The following is a 19280-nucleotide window of genomic DNA, read 5'->3' as shown; positions in this document are numbered from 1 at the left end:
TTAATGATGTACACAAAATCTACAATGTGTAAGTTTATTTCATAAACAAATTACAGTAACATTTCTTGATATTATACAAAAAGAAAGACCGACCAGGCATTTTCTTTGTACAATATGGTACATGATAACAAGACAGTAAAAGTAAAACAGGTTTTGGTAGAGAGAGGAGAACAAAAAAACGGAAGAACACAACCCCTGCATTATTTACCACAGTTTCATAATAAGCTGATAATAAAAATGTCTTAAACACAGAGTTATTTCTAAAAGTAATGATAATAATGAAACAATACAAGAAAATCTCAGTAAAAAACTATGTCCTTTCGAAAAAAAAAAGTAGTTGAGCAATGCAAAGATACTTTAAAAATCATCTGAAATAATGCCTGAACAGATTTTACTTTTAATTTGTCATTATATAGATCTAGTCATACAAACAAATGTCCGCATCATTTCTGAACCAAGATCATATTTAGAATTGACACTGACAAACAACATGACACCCGATAACTTGGAACAAATCCAGAACACATCAGCCATTTTTATAAGTGTAGGTCTACACCTCCAAATCTGAAACTTGAAAGAAGTTTGGACCTGTTGCACATAATTTTTGTGATAAAAATGTCACTTTATAATTGACTAAACAGAAATAATAAAAACAACACAGAACTGGTTTTAATAATAAAACAAATTAACAACCATATATGTATCACTTTTGGTAAAACTGAGAGAAAACAAACCAAAACCAGCTACTGTACTCTCTTCTAAAAACGAGACTCCAGCCCACCAGCTCAAACCACTGTCTTCGCATTCCCACGGGAGAGCTATGGTCTTGTTTCCTTTTTAAAGGACAAAGAACAACATTTCAAGGAAGTAGTTTTTTTCAAGTTCATAAATAAATTTAGTATTGTGTAGCCTTTGAAGGCTCAAAATGTGAAATAAGTAATCTTCCCTGCCAGAATTGATCACATTGGCCATAGCCCATACTCATAGAAAAAAGCCACAAGTCATCTTAATCTTTTTTCCCCCTTCTATTTATCTATGAAAAATTCTCCTCTGCAGAGATATTCAATGTTTATTGGTCAATGGTCATAATCAAACATTGATGGACCACAACAAAGACTGTGTAGTCAATATCTTATTCTGTACTACCGGGGCAGAATGGAAAAATTTCTATTTATACGGTACATATTGTTAAGTTGCATCAAAAGCTTTACCACATAAAACCTAGATGTACTGAAAAACATTTATCTGAAAATTTGACTGTCTGCTATTTATTTATTTTACTTTCTCTGTGCAATACGTGAAAGGTTGGGGCGTGTACCATCATTCTTCTATACTTTCTTCTGGCCCATTTTGCATATATTTTATTCAAATTCTTTTATGCATCACCCTTGACCTTTGTTAATTTTCAGCATAATTGTTTTCAATATCCTTTGACTTTTACATAGCAGATTATGAAAAATTATTTAACATCCCAATATGCTGGCAAAACTTGGGTTTGTTTTTGAAGCCAAATTCTATAATTTATTTTTATATATAGAAGATAAAAAATAAAATTTGAAACAAAACAATAAACACTCCAGACTTTTGATATGAGGAGTAACAGAATTAAATCATTATCGAACACCATGTGATCACTATTTGCTAGAAAGGTGAAAAATTAGGGAAAAAATCAGGTCACTTGGCAAGTTCAGGGCTTTCACAGTATTTATATGTTTATATAATGAAAGTCACATGCATCACTAAAACCTCGGTATCTGTAAAGCCTAGGTAAAAAAAAAAATTTAATTGGAGAAGGCCATGAAGGAAACCTTTTTCAACAAAAATATACCAAAAAATCTGATAATGCCAAAACCATCTTGAGCCCAGTGACATGAAATAAGTTACAGTGCTTATCTTTACATTACTTCGTATATATGCATGTATACAAAGAAGGATGTATAGAGTACTATACAGTGCACATAACGACACCAAAATGTGGCCATTAATTATGATTAATAATATCCCTGCTTGGTACAAAATACATCTTATCATTGTCATTTTACGTGTCAGGAAAACCCTCTTCTACCATATATATTGGTGTAAACAAAACTAGCATTTCTTTGACTACTTTTGGTTTAAATCAGACGAACAAATAATAAATTGAAACAAAATAGCAGGGCCAGAAAAATTTGCTAACAAGAAAAAATAAACTACAGTATTTAGAAAATCAACCGAGGTCTAAGTAAAGTCTTTAGAGCAACCTAGAATAACAGAGACTTTCAACTGTTCCCTGCACTGTTGATAGGGATCTTACATTATATGAATAAGTCGCTCTGTGCTGTACCAATATTTTTCCTTCCCTAAAAATTGGTGGTTTATGAAAGTTTCTGAATATTATTTTAAAATTATAGAATTTTGTTTTGTTATTGATCCTGAAACAACTGGGCTCTCATCCTTCCGTCCAATGCCATGTAGTGATAAGGGCAGGTCTGCAGCAGTTGCTGTGATGTTCAATGAAGTGTGTTGTCAATGTTAGCTCTTGGAGGGAGAAGAGTAGCTCTAAATAACTGAGAGGGAGTGACATTTCCTGGACCTGTCTGGGTGACAATTTCTCTGTCGAGGACACGATTCTGATCCAGTTTGAGTATCAGAGGATATGAATGTTGATACTGAACTAATTCTGACTGCAATAAGTGTGAGGCTAGCAGAAAAACCCACAACACAGGGCAAAGAAAACGGCCCTAAGACAAAACAAGACTAAGAAAATTGCTGAACAAAGCCAAAGCCATAAAGAAATGCTAGTGTTACGAACAATAAGAGAGAGATCAACTGTCTTGGAAAAAAATATTTTTAAAAGAATTTTATTAGAGAGTTTGAAAGCTAGCCTACTTCTAGAGATGAGGAAGTTTTCCCCTGGGGTTGCCTGCTTAATTAGGAAGATACAGTCATAAAAAAATCTTTTAAATTAAAACTACCAACACAAAGGAGTAAGATGAAAGGATCTAGTATCTCTTATCTTATACAGCCCCTTCCATTACTTACATAATAAAAAATCTTTTGAGGAAAACAACAGGGGCAAAAAAAAAACACAAAAAAACCTTGAACTCTCATTTGATAGAAGATATACAATAAACCAAAAATATATATTTCAAAGGGATTCCACATCGGTCAATATTCCCTGAATGAGATAGACGGCTCGGTTTGGTAGTGCGTCCATCTGACCCTCACACCAGCGTCAGTCTGTACGGTTGTGAGCCGCACCGACGTCATACAGAGCTGGCAGGCCATGTAAGCACAACAGCAAACAGATGCGACACACTGGCCGCACTATGTATTCCACCATATTCGATGATTTACGAAAACAGTTGAGAAATTATTATGTACAAAAAAACAAAATTATCGTCATGAAAGGAGACTGCGAGGAGTGCTCCATCTCATCAGCCGTGACAACAAACTCGAGTGCCTACAAAACAATAGAGCACCGTCATACATGGGTTGTATTCAGCTTGATTAAGGTGGAAGGTTACTTCCTGCAGTACATTCACCTCGCCACAAAACAATAACAATATTACACATTCCTGGCGTAAAACGACAAAACAATAACATCAATACTGTCTCAACGTCGTGAGCAATTTAGTTATGTCCCTCAGACAAACACTCTTGAACACACCCACCCATTACAGACAAAAAGGCTGGCAACCACACGTTGGGAAAGTCTTCATATATAACTAATTCTTGGCGTAAAAATTAATGACCATAGCCAAGTCATAAAATTAGTCTTGCTCACAAATCAAAATACAGTACAAACCCTTATAAACCACCCAACTGTTCTTTAAAAATATTGTTGAGATTTGGAAGTATCAGGAAACGTCAAAGGAAGTCAAATGTTGAATAAAGTGAAGGAAAATTATTAAAAACATTTTCACATTTGTTTTAAAGGCATCAGAGTTAACTTCAGTACTTGGTGGCTACACGGGTTTTCATTATGTGACAAAAGCAGACTCTTTTTTTTCTTAACTTTGTAAACAACTTACATTTGGATCCACTTCAATCCCCCAGCACATTCTAATTGGTTGTTGATCTTCTGTTGAACATAACCTGCATTACGAATCTCTTCCTATGGAATTCATCAAAATTTAGTATTGATAATAGTTTCTGTCACAGGACGGCAGAGCGCTATTCAAGTCTCAGCATGGACAGAGAATTTGGGAATGTTTTTTTAAAATCATGAAGTTTGACTAAACCAACTCATTTTAGCCATCAATAGCCATTTGACTACGATGGATAATAGCTTCAACACTGATATGTCATCTTAAAATATTTACAATAAATTAATTTTAAAGCTTGGAAAACATTTTGAAAAGAATTAACACAGATATAACGTCAAGAAGTCAATGTTGGAACATATATACGTTAGTTAGAAGCCAGCAACTACAATATTTGCATTCTTTTGAGTTAGAAGATCTGCATGCTTCAAGATATTCTAATATATTTGCTGATCATAGCTTTTTTGCATCATATGTGGGTTAAAAAAAACCAAACCTATAATGTATTTAATTCTAGTTTAAGAGAGAAAAAAATCCAGGCATGATATAATATACATGAGCATACTATTTGAATAACACCCATGAAGTAAACAATTAGACATTTTAAAGGATGTCAGAGACTGAATTCATTCTCATCTTGAAAGAAAAAGAGGCCAGTTGCAAAATCTACTGAGAGAAATATTATCATGTAGTAACACTTTTCTCAGAACATTGACTTTTTTGTTGTTGAAGCAACTGGACAAAACTGTAAGAAAATGTAGTCATCTTCTCTCTAAAAACAAAAAAATTCAACACAAACCGGACAAAGCCCCACAGTAAACTTGAAGCCACTTGTGTTTTCAATACAAGATACGAGCAGCATATATGTCACAGCCGAACATTGGAAAATCCAAATCAAAGTATCATTCATCAATCTCTTGAAGACAAAGACAATCCCATCATGAAATCAGATCTCTCATTCTTACCAGCAGACTTCCTGTGTCACTGTAATTATAGAATGCTTCACATTTCTGTCTCAATTGTGAAATGGTAGAGTAGTGATTAACGTTTTTTCTTTTTCTTTGTTGATGAGTGAATCTTTGATGGTGCGCATAAACAATGGTGATAGAGGCACATACATCTGGAGATTTTACACAAGGCTAGACGTTGCACAAGTAACATGTAAATGTGTAGCATCATGGTGAAATCAAGCACTTGTCCAAATAATGAAATCGAACAAATCAACATTTTTAGGAACTTGAATACATCTATAAGTATTATGTTCACTGGAAAAACACAGTTCTGAGTGAATTTTACTGAAAAACATTGAACAGCAGCACAAAAAATGTAAATTTGCAGTTTCTGAGAAAAGTACAGTTTAGGAAGTCATCAAACTTTGGTGGCTATTTTTCTCCCTGATTTTTACCTCTGACACAAGGTGTCCAGAACTTCCTTCAATGACAAAATATATCTCATCTTCGATTCAATGTAAACAAGTCTTTTTTTTCTCTCATCATTAGCAAGTCAAATTAACGAGCTTAAATGTAACAATAGCTCCATGTGCTCTACCATTGACGAGCGCCCCACTCCACCATGATGTGACACATATACATATCCTATATCACGTCTGAATTAATAAGATGGGCACATGCCAGTGAAGGTAGGAAGTTTCCTTCAGTGAGGTCCGAACCAGAGCTGCAGTAATGAGAGACACAGACATATATATATATATATATGAATATTATATATGAACACGGTATATCTGCTGAACACAGCAGAGCAACAATCACCGTCTCTGACATCACTCCAACTTGCTTGAATCACTCTGGCAGTTTTGCAACCTCTGCGTAGGGTGGAGGTGCGACTTCGTCTTGAGGGATACAGTTCACCACAGTCTCGTAAGCCGGGGGACCGTAGTCCATGTGACTGTCGTACTCGTACGGTGAAATGTACGCGTGCCTGTCACAGCCCTCGGAAACGTAATCCGGGAAATCCACCTGAGTGTGGAACGAGTTCTCCAAATGACGGTGGGCGAAGCGGTCCTGGAGCGCGATCAGGCGGATCTTGTGCGAGATGAGCATGAGGAAAGCCCCCAGTCCCAGGAGGGTGGTGGCCACACAAACCAGGATAAATCCCCATGACACATTGTTCATCATGTTACTGTGGTAGCTGTGGATCTGCGTGGCGAAGATAACCAGCCCGAACGATCCAAAGATCACTAGGAAGCAGAAGGGGAAAAAGGAAGGATAAAAAAGAGTCCACAGAGTTTTATAACAACCAATGGATAATGCATACATGTAAAAGAGCAAAAAAAAGGAGAAAAAAAGTCTCATTATAATTTTGCAAGTAACTGAAATATGATTTATCACCCTAACAACATCTGATTATGCTTTTAAAATTGTTAATAGCGCCATATTCCTTTATAGAAAAATAACACAGTCTCATCACCTAGTCAAACAAAATAATCTGTGGGGTAACCCTCCTCCCACTAGACCTGCATGTGAGCCTCAACCAGATTGTCTGAAAATTTTGCGCAACCCCTCTCACCCCCCCCCCCCCCATAAGAGCTTTTGTGGGTGTCATAAGGAAGGACTTCCGAGTAACGAGCGACCACCCCAACAAACATAATAAAGAAGAGACCTAACCCTAACCCTACCCCTAAAAATTAAAAAGAACCTGCAACAGGCCTCATGTAAAAAGGCCAGAACAAGTCCAAAATTAAAAAATTAAAAAACCACACTCCAAAACAAACAAGGAGCATCCTACATCTAAATTGCTATATAATAGGGTAAGGTTTGATACAATAACACAATAGAATTGGAATATATGAATCCTCCATATAGATCTAGTAATCTAAATAAATCTAGATCTAGATCTTGTAGAACAACGGAATAGGAATAGGCCTTGAACTAGAAATCCGCATCCGATTCCGAACAGAGGGACTCAGCTGAGTCTAGATTCTAAATAATAAATAATTCCCGCACCTGATGAAATGCTTTTTACCAACATTAATATTACAGCACAACCTATGATAGGGTTTGACACAATAGAATTGGAATATGAATCCTCCATTGAGATCTATACATGATCTATATAAATCTAGATCTAGATTCTATTATCTTAAAACAAGTGAGTTGGACTTGAAAGAATCCACATGATCTGAACAATCAGTAAACATTAAACAAACGAAATTCAAAATGGCCGGTCGAGCACGAAACTGAAAGTAGATAATTTAGGTCGTCGTCCTTTTTCGTATTCACATTTCTACTCAGGTTCTGACAATTATGTCGGAAACGCTGACGTCGGCACGAAAACGAAAGTGCTGACAAATCCGACGGGAGAAAAAGGGGCGCTGGCAGTCGGCCAGGCCTCGCGCTTCGCACATTGACTAGGCCCTAATACAGGTGGGCCTAGCGATAGCATCGGCCGGCTCGCGATCGGGTCGCTATTGTCAGATTTCAGACGATTGTCGACAAACATGCAGGTCTATCCCACTGATAAACAAAAGAATGGTAGCTGGTAAATGCATAAAAAAAAGAAAGCTCATATCAGCATACAGTTTGTGGGATTGAAGTAATTTAATCTAAAATAAATGTATTTGATTTATGTACACCACTTTGTCTATTCTCCTGTAACCAGACAAAAACTGCAGTTTAGATCCCTTCTCAGAAAATTTTGACACAATAGTAAATACTGTCGAACCTGCCGTGATGGCCACCTGTATAATACGGCCACTTTCCATTCCCCCTTGTGTTTTTTTCATAAAAATTAATAGTGTAAAACGGTCACCTGTCCAACGTGGTCGTGGACACCTTTTTTTTTTATTACCCCACTGTCAAATTGACCTGCCTCAGGCGTGGTCACTTATTGCCCGCGCTTAGTCATAAATTTTGAATCGGCGCCTCATGCTGTGGATGGGCCGTCATAATTCATTCACCTGTTATCATTGTTAGTCCCTCCAAAGAATGTTTACCCAAGTTGAACAATGGGTAAGCCTGACAATACATTTTCACCTGCTGGTGAGGGAAGCGTGATCCGTCATAACCTATAAGCCCCGCCCACAACTCATGCAAAAATCATGTGTGAAGTGACTGGTCACTGTTTTGTTTACCTAATCTGTAACAAAGTAACAATGGACGTTGACCTGAACTTGCAACAGAAGCGTCGCTCATTCTCCGAGTGGTGGCAACCCGTGTGTTTGTTTTACCATAGCACTCAGACTACATCGTCTTACTTACATAATATTTCGTTTATTTTACCCTTGTACAAAATCAGCAACAAAAAGAAAGCTAACCAAAAAACAAAACACAAAAAAACGTTCTTACATTACCTCCCCCTTTAAAAAAAAAAAGAAAACCAAAACCCCTTTGAGTTAGCCTTGCTGCAGTCTAAAGCTTGAGATCAGCCTCGGTTTACACCTCGGAAGAGAATGATTAATTTTCTTCATTTTGACTGCCACCTGTGTTATACCGTTTTACATAGGTTCGACTGTATATGATACAATATCCATACCTGACACTACTGCCGAAGTTTCCATGTTCTTGTTAAAAAAATCTGTTGCAAGCCTCGTCTTGAGAATAAAGTTGCTATACAATCCCACAATGCATGCAGCCACAGCGAAGAACATAGAGATACACTCCAAGGCCCGAACAGCTTTCAGAAAACCTGAGGGGGGTAAAGCACAAACTTGCATGTTTGTTTATTGTGATTTCTAAAATAATCAGAATACTGAGTATATATGTACAGACTTCAACATGCGTTAAGGACCACCTTGACAGACAGCCCTGATTTTTTTTAAATACGAAAAAGAGACAGCAAGGAATGTTTCAAAACTTTTTGCTCTGAAAGTGTTAATGGGTTACCAATGCGTACTGCAAAGCTGCCTAAAGGAGCAAGACCACCACGTGAAGCACAGAAATCCTCGGGGAATTTAATCTAAATTCGCTGTTTTTTAATTGACTTGTGTGCGACACCACGGACATTCCTAAGTTAAAATTTCTGGTGCACATCATAATGTGTCTCGAATTATGCTCACTTTGGTGGCAATATGAGCCGCAGTTTGCCCAAAATCCAGTATCGCATCAACATGCCATAAAGTCATAAAGACGAAAGTAGAGAGACTTCGATCATGCCATAGCTATGGCATGGCTGATGAAAAATTTTATACAGATTGGGGACTTACTTCATTCATCAGCAAAGTCATGAAGACATACAGATTTACAATTTAAAAGTTGATGCTCCAGAATGCAAACATTTCATTTCCAGATCTTCAGAGTATGATGAATGACTTTCAAAGCTAAAATAATCTTTAAGAAAATTGTTCAAATCCAGCAGCATTTTTTTCACGAAGTCAAAAAGACCACGAATAGGACTTGTGAGAGCAACATGCCAATTTATTTATGACAGACATTTTAAACAACATTTCACAAACCTGGGTTGTCAGAGCTAACCGACATGGTACAGACCGAGAGGTCAATGGTACATATCTGCCAGAGACCCATGCTCTGCGATATGCCCATACCGGTGAAGCTCACCCATGACGGGGTGCAGAATCCCACAACAAACAGCAGAGCCCCTGCCACGACCCCAATGAAGCCAACCTTGTACGGCTGACTCTGCTTTTGCCACACAGTCATTCTGGGAATAGACAATGGTCGGAACTTTGTAAAAACAAGAAAATAAATCTGAGCAACAGGGTCTTATTTCGACATCCCTCCTGGAGGCACTGCATGTGTACGTTCATTATTTATAAGTTTTATGCAGTCTTCTTGAGGCCATCAAAATGCGATGAGAATAGAATCTGCCGTGCTATCAGTCAGAGCTTAAATTATGCAAAGCCCAGGAAAGATAAAAAAGAGCCTTCCCAATCTGCTTCATGAACACTTTTAGACACAGGCTCAGCTGTCACTAAATCTCCCACTGTGTGATGTCACTTCGTGCAGAAAAAACATCTTTTTTTTGTTAATAAATACAAGGCCTGATTGTATTATGGCGGTTTCACGGTAAGGGTTTTAGTTTTAGTAGAGGTTTTGCAGCCCTCGCAACTGCATAAGGTCATATATGAGCGCCAGAAGATTAGAGGTGTTACAAGAGAGTAACAAACATAAAAAAGAAGGAGGGGAGATAAAGACAATCTAATAGATGTTTGGAAAGAAGGAGCAAACCACACCAGAGCACCCGCCAACTACCCACAATACACAGTAAAAAAATCCCCCTGAAACCCCCTAGTGTTGTTTGGCTAGTGCACATCATTAATACACATGTAAACACGGTGGGTCCACTAAAAAGTTAAATCCAGCTGTCATTTGTTTTGCATGTTCTTGTACTATAATATCTGATGTTTCTGTAGTCTAGTGTAAATTTGGTGTATGTGGTGAGAGAGGTTGAAATTTTGTGAATTTTTGAAAACCTACCCCCCCCCCCCCCCAGACAACGCTGAGTTTTCTCTAAGACTGAAATACCCTACCCGATTAGATTTTTGACCTTGGACTTGAGTCAGTTTTATCTATTCGGATTCAGGTCTGAAAAAAAATGGCTTTTTTATTCAGACTCAGCTTCTAAGTGAGTCAAAAGACTGTGCTCTCATTGCCCAATGGCAGTGTCTAAGTACACGGTAACCCACAACTCAGGGTCTTTCCTCCACCACTACAGTATCATCATTACTTTCACTTTCACCATTCCACATGTTTAATTTCATTTTGTTGTGTGGTAATAATAGTTTTTCTGTAATTATTAATTCTTTTTCTAAATCACATTGCACAAAATTGACAACCGTGGCCTCTTCCCCCAGCAAGCCAAGAGTGTGTGATTGCTACGCGCAGTCTCATTGGTCGACATAAAATTAACATTGCCCCAGGCAAGGTCAACTCAACTCGCTTGTTCTGTCTAATACTAACTAATGATGCAGGGATGGCCAGTTGAGAAAGATCTAGATCTAATAACTGGACATTAACTCTTGTCGTGCGTCTGTGCTGAGATGCGAATCTTATCAGCAACTGATTACGTCGGACGTTTCAGGCAGGCCGCTGGGGTCACTCAGCGTGTACTGTAGGTGTACAGCGAGCGGGCCTGGAAATGTGGGTTTTCCTGAAACACCGTGTTAGTGAGTTAATCGATGATTAAAATAACGCTTTATCTTTTATAGCTTTCTATATTTATAAAGTGTTACGAACACATGAATAACCCCCTCTCATGGAAGCGGATAAAACATTACGAGTAGTTACGCCCATTCGAATAACCTTTTTAGACGCTCTTGGAGTTACGAATGATCTGGGGTTTGAAAGGGGATGATCTAGATCTAGGTCAATTTCCATATGTTTCGCACGTTCAAATTGTTCTTCTTAGCCTACTTCTGCTAAAGGAAAATTCAGGCTTCAGGGGGGGCAAGCCCCCCTGAAACCCCTCACCGTATTTTTATTAGGTCAGGGGGCCCCCCTGAAACCCCTCACCATATTTTTATTAGGTCAGGGGGCCCCCCTGAAACGCTCCTACTCTTGAGGCCAAAACTGGCGAATAACAATTGCTGGGTGGGAATGGGAACTACCAAAAAAACGCCAAGATTTCCTCTCGGGTCTGTACTGTATACTTCGTGACTTTGTTTCCGGTTACCGGTATCACTCCCTATTTATTTCGAAGTGACTATTTCTCCGAACGTTCGGAGAAATAGTGCCGATCTTTATTTCTCCGAACGGTTTCCGGCTTTCGGTCTTGTGATTTTTTGCCTATTTGCGAGAGTTTGGTGCCAACTTTCATTCTGCCATTCTGCGAAGTCTGGGAAGGAGCAAATTTTTGGGTCTAGATCTTTTTCAATTTTCACGAGCTTGTCTAGAGATCTTTAGATTAGTGTAAAAACGTGAAAAAGAAAGGTTTCACAACAGAATGAAATCAAAATTAGAACAGCCCATAAACAACCACAAAAATTAACAAAAATAAGGGTTTGTGTCCGCCTGTCCGAAGAAGATTGGCTGTTTTAACTAGGGCTGTACCCCGGTAGCAAACCCGCTCGTGCTCACAAGCCCCTAGTTCAAGTCACAAGCCTCAAATCACTAGGTCAAGTCATCAAATCAAATCACCAGCATGATAAGTTGAGTCTAGCGCAAAATGTAACCTCCTTGGTCTAGTCTAAACTTCAAGTCCACAGCAACTAGCAATCCGCGAAGCCACTCGTGTCAGGCCCCCTCATCATCCCCACCCTGCTTGCAATCCGCGAAGCCACTTACGTCAGAAAAAGAGAGGGGGAGAGTGAGAGATCTCGCCCACAGAGTCACTGCGCGGCGTGGCGCTGTAGTTTACTCGATTGATCGAAGGCCTGCGCAAGCCTTAAGTCCCGTCCGCTGCCACAGGCCCCACAATTCACACAGTACTGATTTGCGCTAGGCCTAGAGATTTGCCCCAGGACAAGCTCCAAACCTGACCTGCTGACTTGTACTGTCTCGATACACCGAGCGAGCGGCACGCGTAGGACCGTCTCGAAGGCGACAAGACAGTCCGATGTGTTCAAACAGCAAGACAGTACTGCTCGCTGTGTGAACTTTGAACCATGGAGGAAGGGAGAGGCTGGGCTTGTTTTGGTGCAAGGCGTAGAGAGCTGAAGTTATTTTTAACTTCCCGCCGTTGATCAGCTAAGCGAATGGATGAGTGAGAGGGAGCGTGGTATTGTAGTAACAGAGACCTAGGTTTCTGGTAGTAATAAGAATAAGTTGACTTAGATTACCCTAAAATGGAAAACTCCAGGGGTTGTTGTGATTGGCTTTTGTATCGTATGTATATAACCTATTTTGTAGATGTGTTTCACTCACAGTGACATAATGCAGAACATTTAGGAGACGGGCTAGGCCTACTTCAACCCAATGTCAGGGCCAACCTGGGCTGAGAGGGAACAATGAACGCCCCAGCAGAAAGACGGAGATTCTCAGTAAAAATTTCTCCCCATACGGGAATTGAACTGAGGTCTTTTGCGTGCGACGATTAAGCGCTTGGCTCGTGCACATTAAAAATAAACAGGCCTTAACATCATAAGAATAGCCGATCCAATATTAATTTTTAAGTGCATTGAATAGAGCTTTTTGTTTTTTACAACCGAACTATGAAAAAACAACAACCGATCTTGCACTTTTGGTGCAAGCCTCTCAACGCAAATAACCAGAGAATCTTCTGTAATGTGTACTGAGCCCACTGCCACGAGAGTTCGCGACGTCACGACACAGTACAGTAGGACTGTCCGCGAGTCACAACTCACCGGAAGTTCCCTCCGGTAGCAAGCGGGAGGCAAATCAAACCACAAGCCTGCTCGCAAGACTCTAGCGCAAGACGCCTGCTGCTTTGCAAGCCTTTGATTAACCGAGCAGAATCCAGCCCTAGTTTTAACCCTAAATGTGCGTAATTTTTAAAAAGTACAGGATATTACATGTAAATTATGGAATCACACACAAGGGGCCTGCCAGTGTCATTACATGTAATCGGTTTTGGTGGAACACTCTAACATAACACATTTATATAGAATCTAATGAAGGTAGGAACATCAAATTAAATGACATTACACTATACAACACCCCCCACCCCCCTTTTTCCCCGACAAAAAAAAAATTAATAGAAAACCAACACATCAGAACAATAAAACAAGAAAAAAAATTACACACCAACAAAATAAAGCACCACAAAGAGGGAAAAATAAAAGAGGAACAGCAATACAAATCGTATGTAAATGTAACGTATTCAACAAATCAACGTGGTGATGCCAACAAGTGAGAAAGAGACGAAGTGAAGCTAAGTGAACGCTTATTTGACTTTTATTCCCCAATTCGGGGACCAAAAAATGCCAAAAAATCGAGCCACGATTGATTGGTCGCGGACGCGACAAACGCAGATATGCCTGTTCTATGTGTGTCGTCATTAATAATCCTCCATAGATCTAGATCTATATCTAGACAGCACACGAGTGAACACAACACATTATTAAGTTTAAGAGCAGCACCCTTCATAGGCAACACGTCATATCTCATTATATCTGTAGCGAAAAATTGTTTGGAACTGTAGCATTTCTTTATATATAAATATTTACTGCGGACATTTTTTGGACCGATTGAACCATATTGTATACGAACAATCTTTGGTAGGCCTATAATATAATTATAGATCTATATATATATATATCCGAAATTTGCGGGAAAGGATGTGATTTCAGAGTGTTCGGAGAAATAGATCTAGTGCCCAGCATTATTTTCAGAACGTTCAGAGAAATAGTGCCCAGCTTTATTTTCCCGAACGTTCGGAGAAATAGTGCCGGCCTTTTTATTTTGACAAACTGACATTCACTGATGGATGTGGGGCTATTCTTACCCGGGGTGAGAATAGAAATACGATCGACCTCTCACCCCGGGTGAGACTTGCCACCGTAGGCTATTCTCACGGTGTGAAACAAGATCTGTTTTTCCTAATTTCTAATTTCGGAATACTTTCTATCGATGTGGACGATCAAATGGATAAAGGCAAAGAAAAGATTACGTTATAGCACAAAAGTTAGCTACTTTTATCGACTACAAAGATGCTATGGCTATTTCACTTTTCGAATCGAGCCGAACTACGGGGATCGCCATTTTGTTTTGCCCGGAAGTTCTCGCAAGATCTACTCCTCCCCTCTTCTCTCTCTCTATCTCTTTCTGAATACTGTCTATCGTTGTGGACGATCAAATTGACCAAAACAAAGTTAAAAAATGAATGTTAAAACACAAAAGTAAATTAATTTGGTTGACTACAAAGATGCTACGGCTATTTAATTTTTCGAATCGAGCCGAACTACGCGGGTCGCTGTTTTGTTTTTCCCGGAAGTTCTCGCGCTACTCCTCTCTCTCTCTCTCTCCACTGCCCACAGACAAAATTACAACGCTTTTAGTAGGCTAACAGTAGTAATGGAACGTTTGTTCACGGCACAGAATTCTACAATTTTTCTGTCATCACAGTGTAGAATTCTGTGGTTTAGGGTGAAATCAAAATTGGTTGGCCTAGATCTAGGTTATAACTGTGAATGCGCACCGGGTGAGAATAGCCAAAAGACCCGCCTGCACTATTCCCCGGGTGAGAATAGAGGTGGCCTTCACTGATAACTGAACTGACAACAACGATACAACAGTCAACAAGTTGATGAACAATTTGACTCAAAATAGTGTGTCATTGGATCTGTAGATCTACAGTAGAATAGTAGATCTAGATCTAGATCTAGATATTAGATAGATCTAGATCTAGAATCTAGATTACAGTATTGACGGACAGTACTGTGTTACACTGTGTACAGTTTGTGATTTGTGCGTGTATATGAAAATGATTGAATTAGCTTTCCCTTCCTTCAGTCATACCTTTGTGTGAAATTTGTACAAAACACCTTTTAAGCATACGTCAGTCGTACTGTTGTTGTCACAATAGTCTACGTATATGCTTGCTGCCGATATTGTTCACTTCAGTTATATCAGAGAGGCGTAGCCAGTCGATCAATAGTGGAAAACGATTTACTGTTATAACCTCTGCATTATTTACTTCCGTGTAAAATGGCGTTAACGTCATCACGTGACTTAGTACGGTGAAGGGAAAGGATAAGCCACCAGTACCGTAATCTGTAGTACACTCTTTGTTTGAGTTAATTTTCTTTGATTCATAAAGTTGCTTTAAGTCGTTTATGGTCTTTAATCACATTGAAGTTCTTTTCTTCTCGGATCATCCACCTCACAAATGCCAATTGTGAGTTACGTTATAGAATATATATAATGCGTCCCCGATTTCACTCGATCTAGATCTACGCTCCTTACATAATACATACATAACCAGAGAGGGTTTACAGTAATAGTAAACTCTCTGATATAACGTTATCTTTTACTACATTATTAGTCAAGTGGCACGAGAAAACAAGTGTGAGGGCGTTTTTTCGGATCGGGAGAACCGGACTACTACTACTACATGTATAATTGTTAGTTTGGTCAGTTGTTACAGATTATGTTTATTTATTTACGTGTAGGCCCCTACCCGTATTTTGGTGTGTGTGTGTGTGTGTGTGTGTGTGTGTGTGTGTGTGTGTGTGTGTGTGTGTGTGTGTGTGTGTGTGTGTGTGTTAGAAAGAGAGATAGAGAGAGAGAAGAGAGAGAGAGAGAGAGAGAGAGAGAGAGAGAGAGAGAGAGAGAGAGAGAGTAGAAGGTGTGGATAAATGTGAGAATAATAAGAGCAATCGAAAAGCGATCTTTAAAAAAAAAGAGAAAGAAAAAGAACTATGATAATTTGCATTCATCTGGATAAATTTTAAATGTGAAAGGAGCCAAGCTGCTTGTATACTCGAGCTTGGGCTCTAACTTGCACGGTGTTCGCCTTTCATTCAATAGGTATTCCGAGTACGAAACCTTACCTAAAAATGTATATTTTCACCTACTTTCCTGCTCTCTAACCATGTTCTGCCGTCTGCTTCCATCCCCACTTTAAATTCTGCCCACCTCCCCACCCCTTACCTCATTTGCCCCCTCCCCTGGGCTCCTGACTCTTTCTGCACCCTTTCTACTGCTACCCCTTGGCTCCTAATTCTTACTGTTGCATATCTTTTAGCCACACCCCTGATCTGAGGGTAGGTAAGATCTAAGACGAGGCGTACAAGCCTTCTCAGATAAGGGTGAAAAATCTAGTTTCACTTGGTGGGTCCAAAATCGATATAAGAGCAGGCTTCGGCCGCCACCCGAGCAAAATTCAAAATTATTTCTGTAAAATTGAAAATGGGTCGTATTGTGTCCCGCGCAAGCAGTTGCGAGCTTCGTAAAACACTTACCAAAACATGAACAAAATTCTCGCTTTCAGCAGAACATTATCGTTATCGATAGCGTGGCCGACTCTATCGCTAGGGGGAGACAATAACAGGCTGATCGATTGTCGCACCTTTTCACAAAAGGGTCTGTTTATGTTTTTAATTCAGCAGTTGTCAGGGAGTCATGAGTTACTGCGTACACGATATCCAGTCCCTCGGCTTTAAAGGGTATTAATAAATAACAACTCAGTTGCTTGTTCTAGAGGTCACCAAGCACACGTGTTTACAGCAGTAGATGCTCTTTGGTCCTGTTAGATTACCTAGCTTGCTTTAGTTCTTAATATTTACCTATCTACATACTATAATATTATTCCGTTTCCATTAAATGTATCAATCTATCTAGATCTATGTATCCATCCATCCATCCATCCATCCATCCATCCATCCATCCATCCATCCATCCATCCATCCATCCACCCACCCATCTATCCATCCATCCATCCATCCATCCATCCATCCATCCATCCATCTATCTATCTATCTATCTATCTATCTATCTATCTATCTATCTATCTATCTATCTATCTATCTATCTATCTATCTATCTATCTATCTATCTATCTATCTAAAAACGGATCGAAATGTGGTTATTCTACTCTACTGATACAAGTCTTTAAGTATACTTCAGTTGTTTTTTAAAAAACAAACATTATAGCGTTAACGCATAATAAGCTAGCTATAATTCGCTCTTTAAATCTTAAATTATACTCTTCGGGTAAAACTTAGCACCAAACAGATATATATATATATATATATATATATATATATATATCTATATATATATATATATATGTGTGTGTGTGTGTGTGTGTGTGTGTGTGTGTGTGTGTGTGTGTGTGTGTGTGTGTGTGTGTGTGTGTGTGTGTGTGTGTGTGTTTATTCCGTAGGCCTTTTGTTTATTTTGTGAATTCGGAAGAAGGAGTCCTATAAACATATGGAAATAAATAAGCCCTTTGTTGTAACCAGAAAATTTACAGTAACTGGTAATCCAATCGACACATCTCTTCTGGTAACCAGCAAAGCAACATATGGGCAGTGAAAGGAGGGGAGGTAGCGAATGAATTGAAAGTTTCTTCTAGTGTGTCATAAGTTGCAATTCTTGATCTGTTGATCTGAATCAGATGTACGGATGAAGAGCAAATGCATACGAGCTGCTTTAGACGAGCTGGTGTTGTTGTTGGTAGTGTGTGTGTGTGTGTGTGTGTGTGTGTGTGTGTGTGTGTGTGTGTGTGATGTGTTTGCGCGTTTGTATGTATATTTGTGTATGTTTGAATGTTTATGTATGTATGAATGTATGTGCATTCAAGTGTGTTTGTCAGTGTGTGCAAGTTTGTGTTACAGTATAAGAAGAGAAAATACAATTGTAAAGAGCAAGGAAGGTCATCACAAGAAACAACAGAGCACAAACATTGGTCCACTCCTTATTATTATCATTGACTGTTGTAAGAAAGCCACTTGATCTCCGCATGCCCACCTTCTTCTGAGCTCCGCTGGTATCACCCTGGGCTAATATGTGCCACGCCACGCCACGCCACGCCACGCCACGCCACGCCACGCCACGCCACGCCACACCACCCCCCCACAATACCACACCACATCACATCACGTCACACCACGCCGTGCCGGATCATACCGTATCCTACTGTACATTGTACATAACGTACCATGCCATACCAATTGTTAATTTAAAAAGGGGTAAACATTATATTTCTGTCTGTCTGTTGGGACGTTGTATCTCTCTCAACCACGATTGGCAATGACGGATAGAGTCAAAGTAGCCCGATGTAATATTCTAAACTGTGCCGATAGATCTGTAAAACATCTACAGTGAAATATTTTTATCGCTAGACAAAGTGAAAAATAAATAATTCTGTTAGGAGGGGGAGCAACCGTTTCACATATTGAGTACTTGCTACATCATAACAAATTATCTAGTTACGTCCCTTTGACCATACCCAACAAACCCTTAGAGGTTGATTTGCTTTTATATTTTATTCGCTTCAATTTCTTCTTAGTTAAATAAGGAATAGCTCATTGACAGTGTAGGTATTTTATACTGTCCAGTTATGTTGTTATAAGTTATAACCTAATTCGATAGTTAAGTTCTTTTAAGAAATCATAGGGTTCAAGGTGATCTTTCATTTGCAAGCTTTCTGCAGATCGCGGGCGTTTTTAGTAGGTGTCAAATTCAAGAAAAAATTTACTTTGTTAAGAATATTCTTGATAAAAGTAAAGTAAAATAAGATAACTCAGCGTACTCAGTCCAGCAGAAATTTAAAAAAAAGAAGTTTTTTTGATGTAATGGCCAAGTTGAAACAGCCCCGCTTAGAAAGTTTGCACAAACTTGCGGGGTAGATAGGCGGAGTTATCTTTTCTTACTTCTCTCTCTCTCTCTCTCTCTCTCTCTCTCTCTCTCTCTCTCTCTCTCTCTCTCTCTCTCCTTC

At 39.1% G+C, this 19280-nt stretch overlaps 1 protein-coding gene across 1 annotated transcript; it reads right to left on the bottom strand.

Annotated features, from left to right (window-relative positions):
* LOC101852804 lies at nucleotides 1–15557 on the bottom strand. The gene is made up of 4 exons (XM_005109949.2): nucleotides 15356–15557; nucleotides 9436–9641; nucleotides 8517–8669; nucleotides 1–6222 (listed from the first exon to the last, which is right to left on the bottom strand). Exons 2-4 carry the CDS (start codon nucleotides 9638–9640, stop codon nucleotides 5825–5827), a joined length of 756 nt encoding a protein of 251 aa, XP_005110006.1. The 5' UTR covers nucleotide 9641; nucleotides 15356–15557; the 3' UTR covers nucleotides 1–5824.
* Nucleotides 15558–19280: the final 3723 nt, after the last annotated feature.

The sequence above is a fragment of the Aplysia californica genome, unplaced genomic scaffold (assembly GCF_000002075.1).
Source record: "Aplysia californica isolate F4 #8 unplaced genomic scaffold, AplCal3.0 scaffold00834, whole genome shotgun sequence".
In the NCBI taxonomy this organism is placed as follows: Eukaryota; Metazoa; Mollusca; class Gastropoda; order Aplysiida; family Aplysiidae; genus Aplysia; species Aplysia californica.
This window is presented reverse-complemented; position numbering and strand designations above follow the sequence as displayed.

Bases quoted from the DNA above. Each gene is read 5' to 3' on its own strand.
- LOC101852804 (XM_005109949.2), bottom strand. From the start codon at position 9,640: ATGACTGTGTGGCAAAAGCAGAGTCAGCCGTACAAGGTTGGCTTCATT. The intron at 8,670-9,435 runs GTTTGTGAAATG...TACCCCCCTCAG, and splicing joins GGTTAGCTCTGACAACCCAG to GTTTTCTGAAAGCTGTTCGG. The intron at 6,223-8,516 runs GTATGGATATTG...TCTGCTTCCTAG, and splicing joins AACTTCGGCAGTAGTGTCAG to TGATCTTTGGATCGTTCGGG.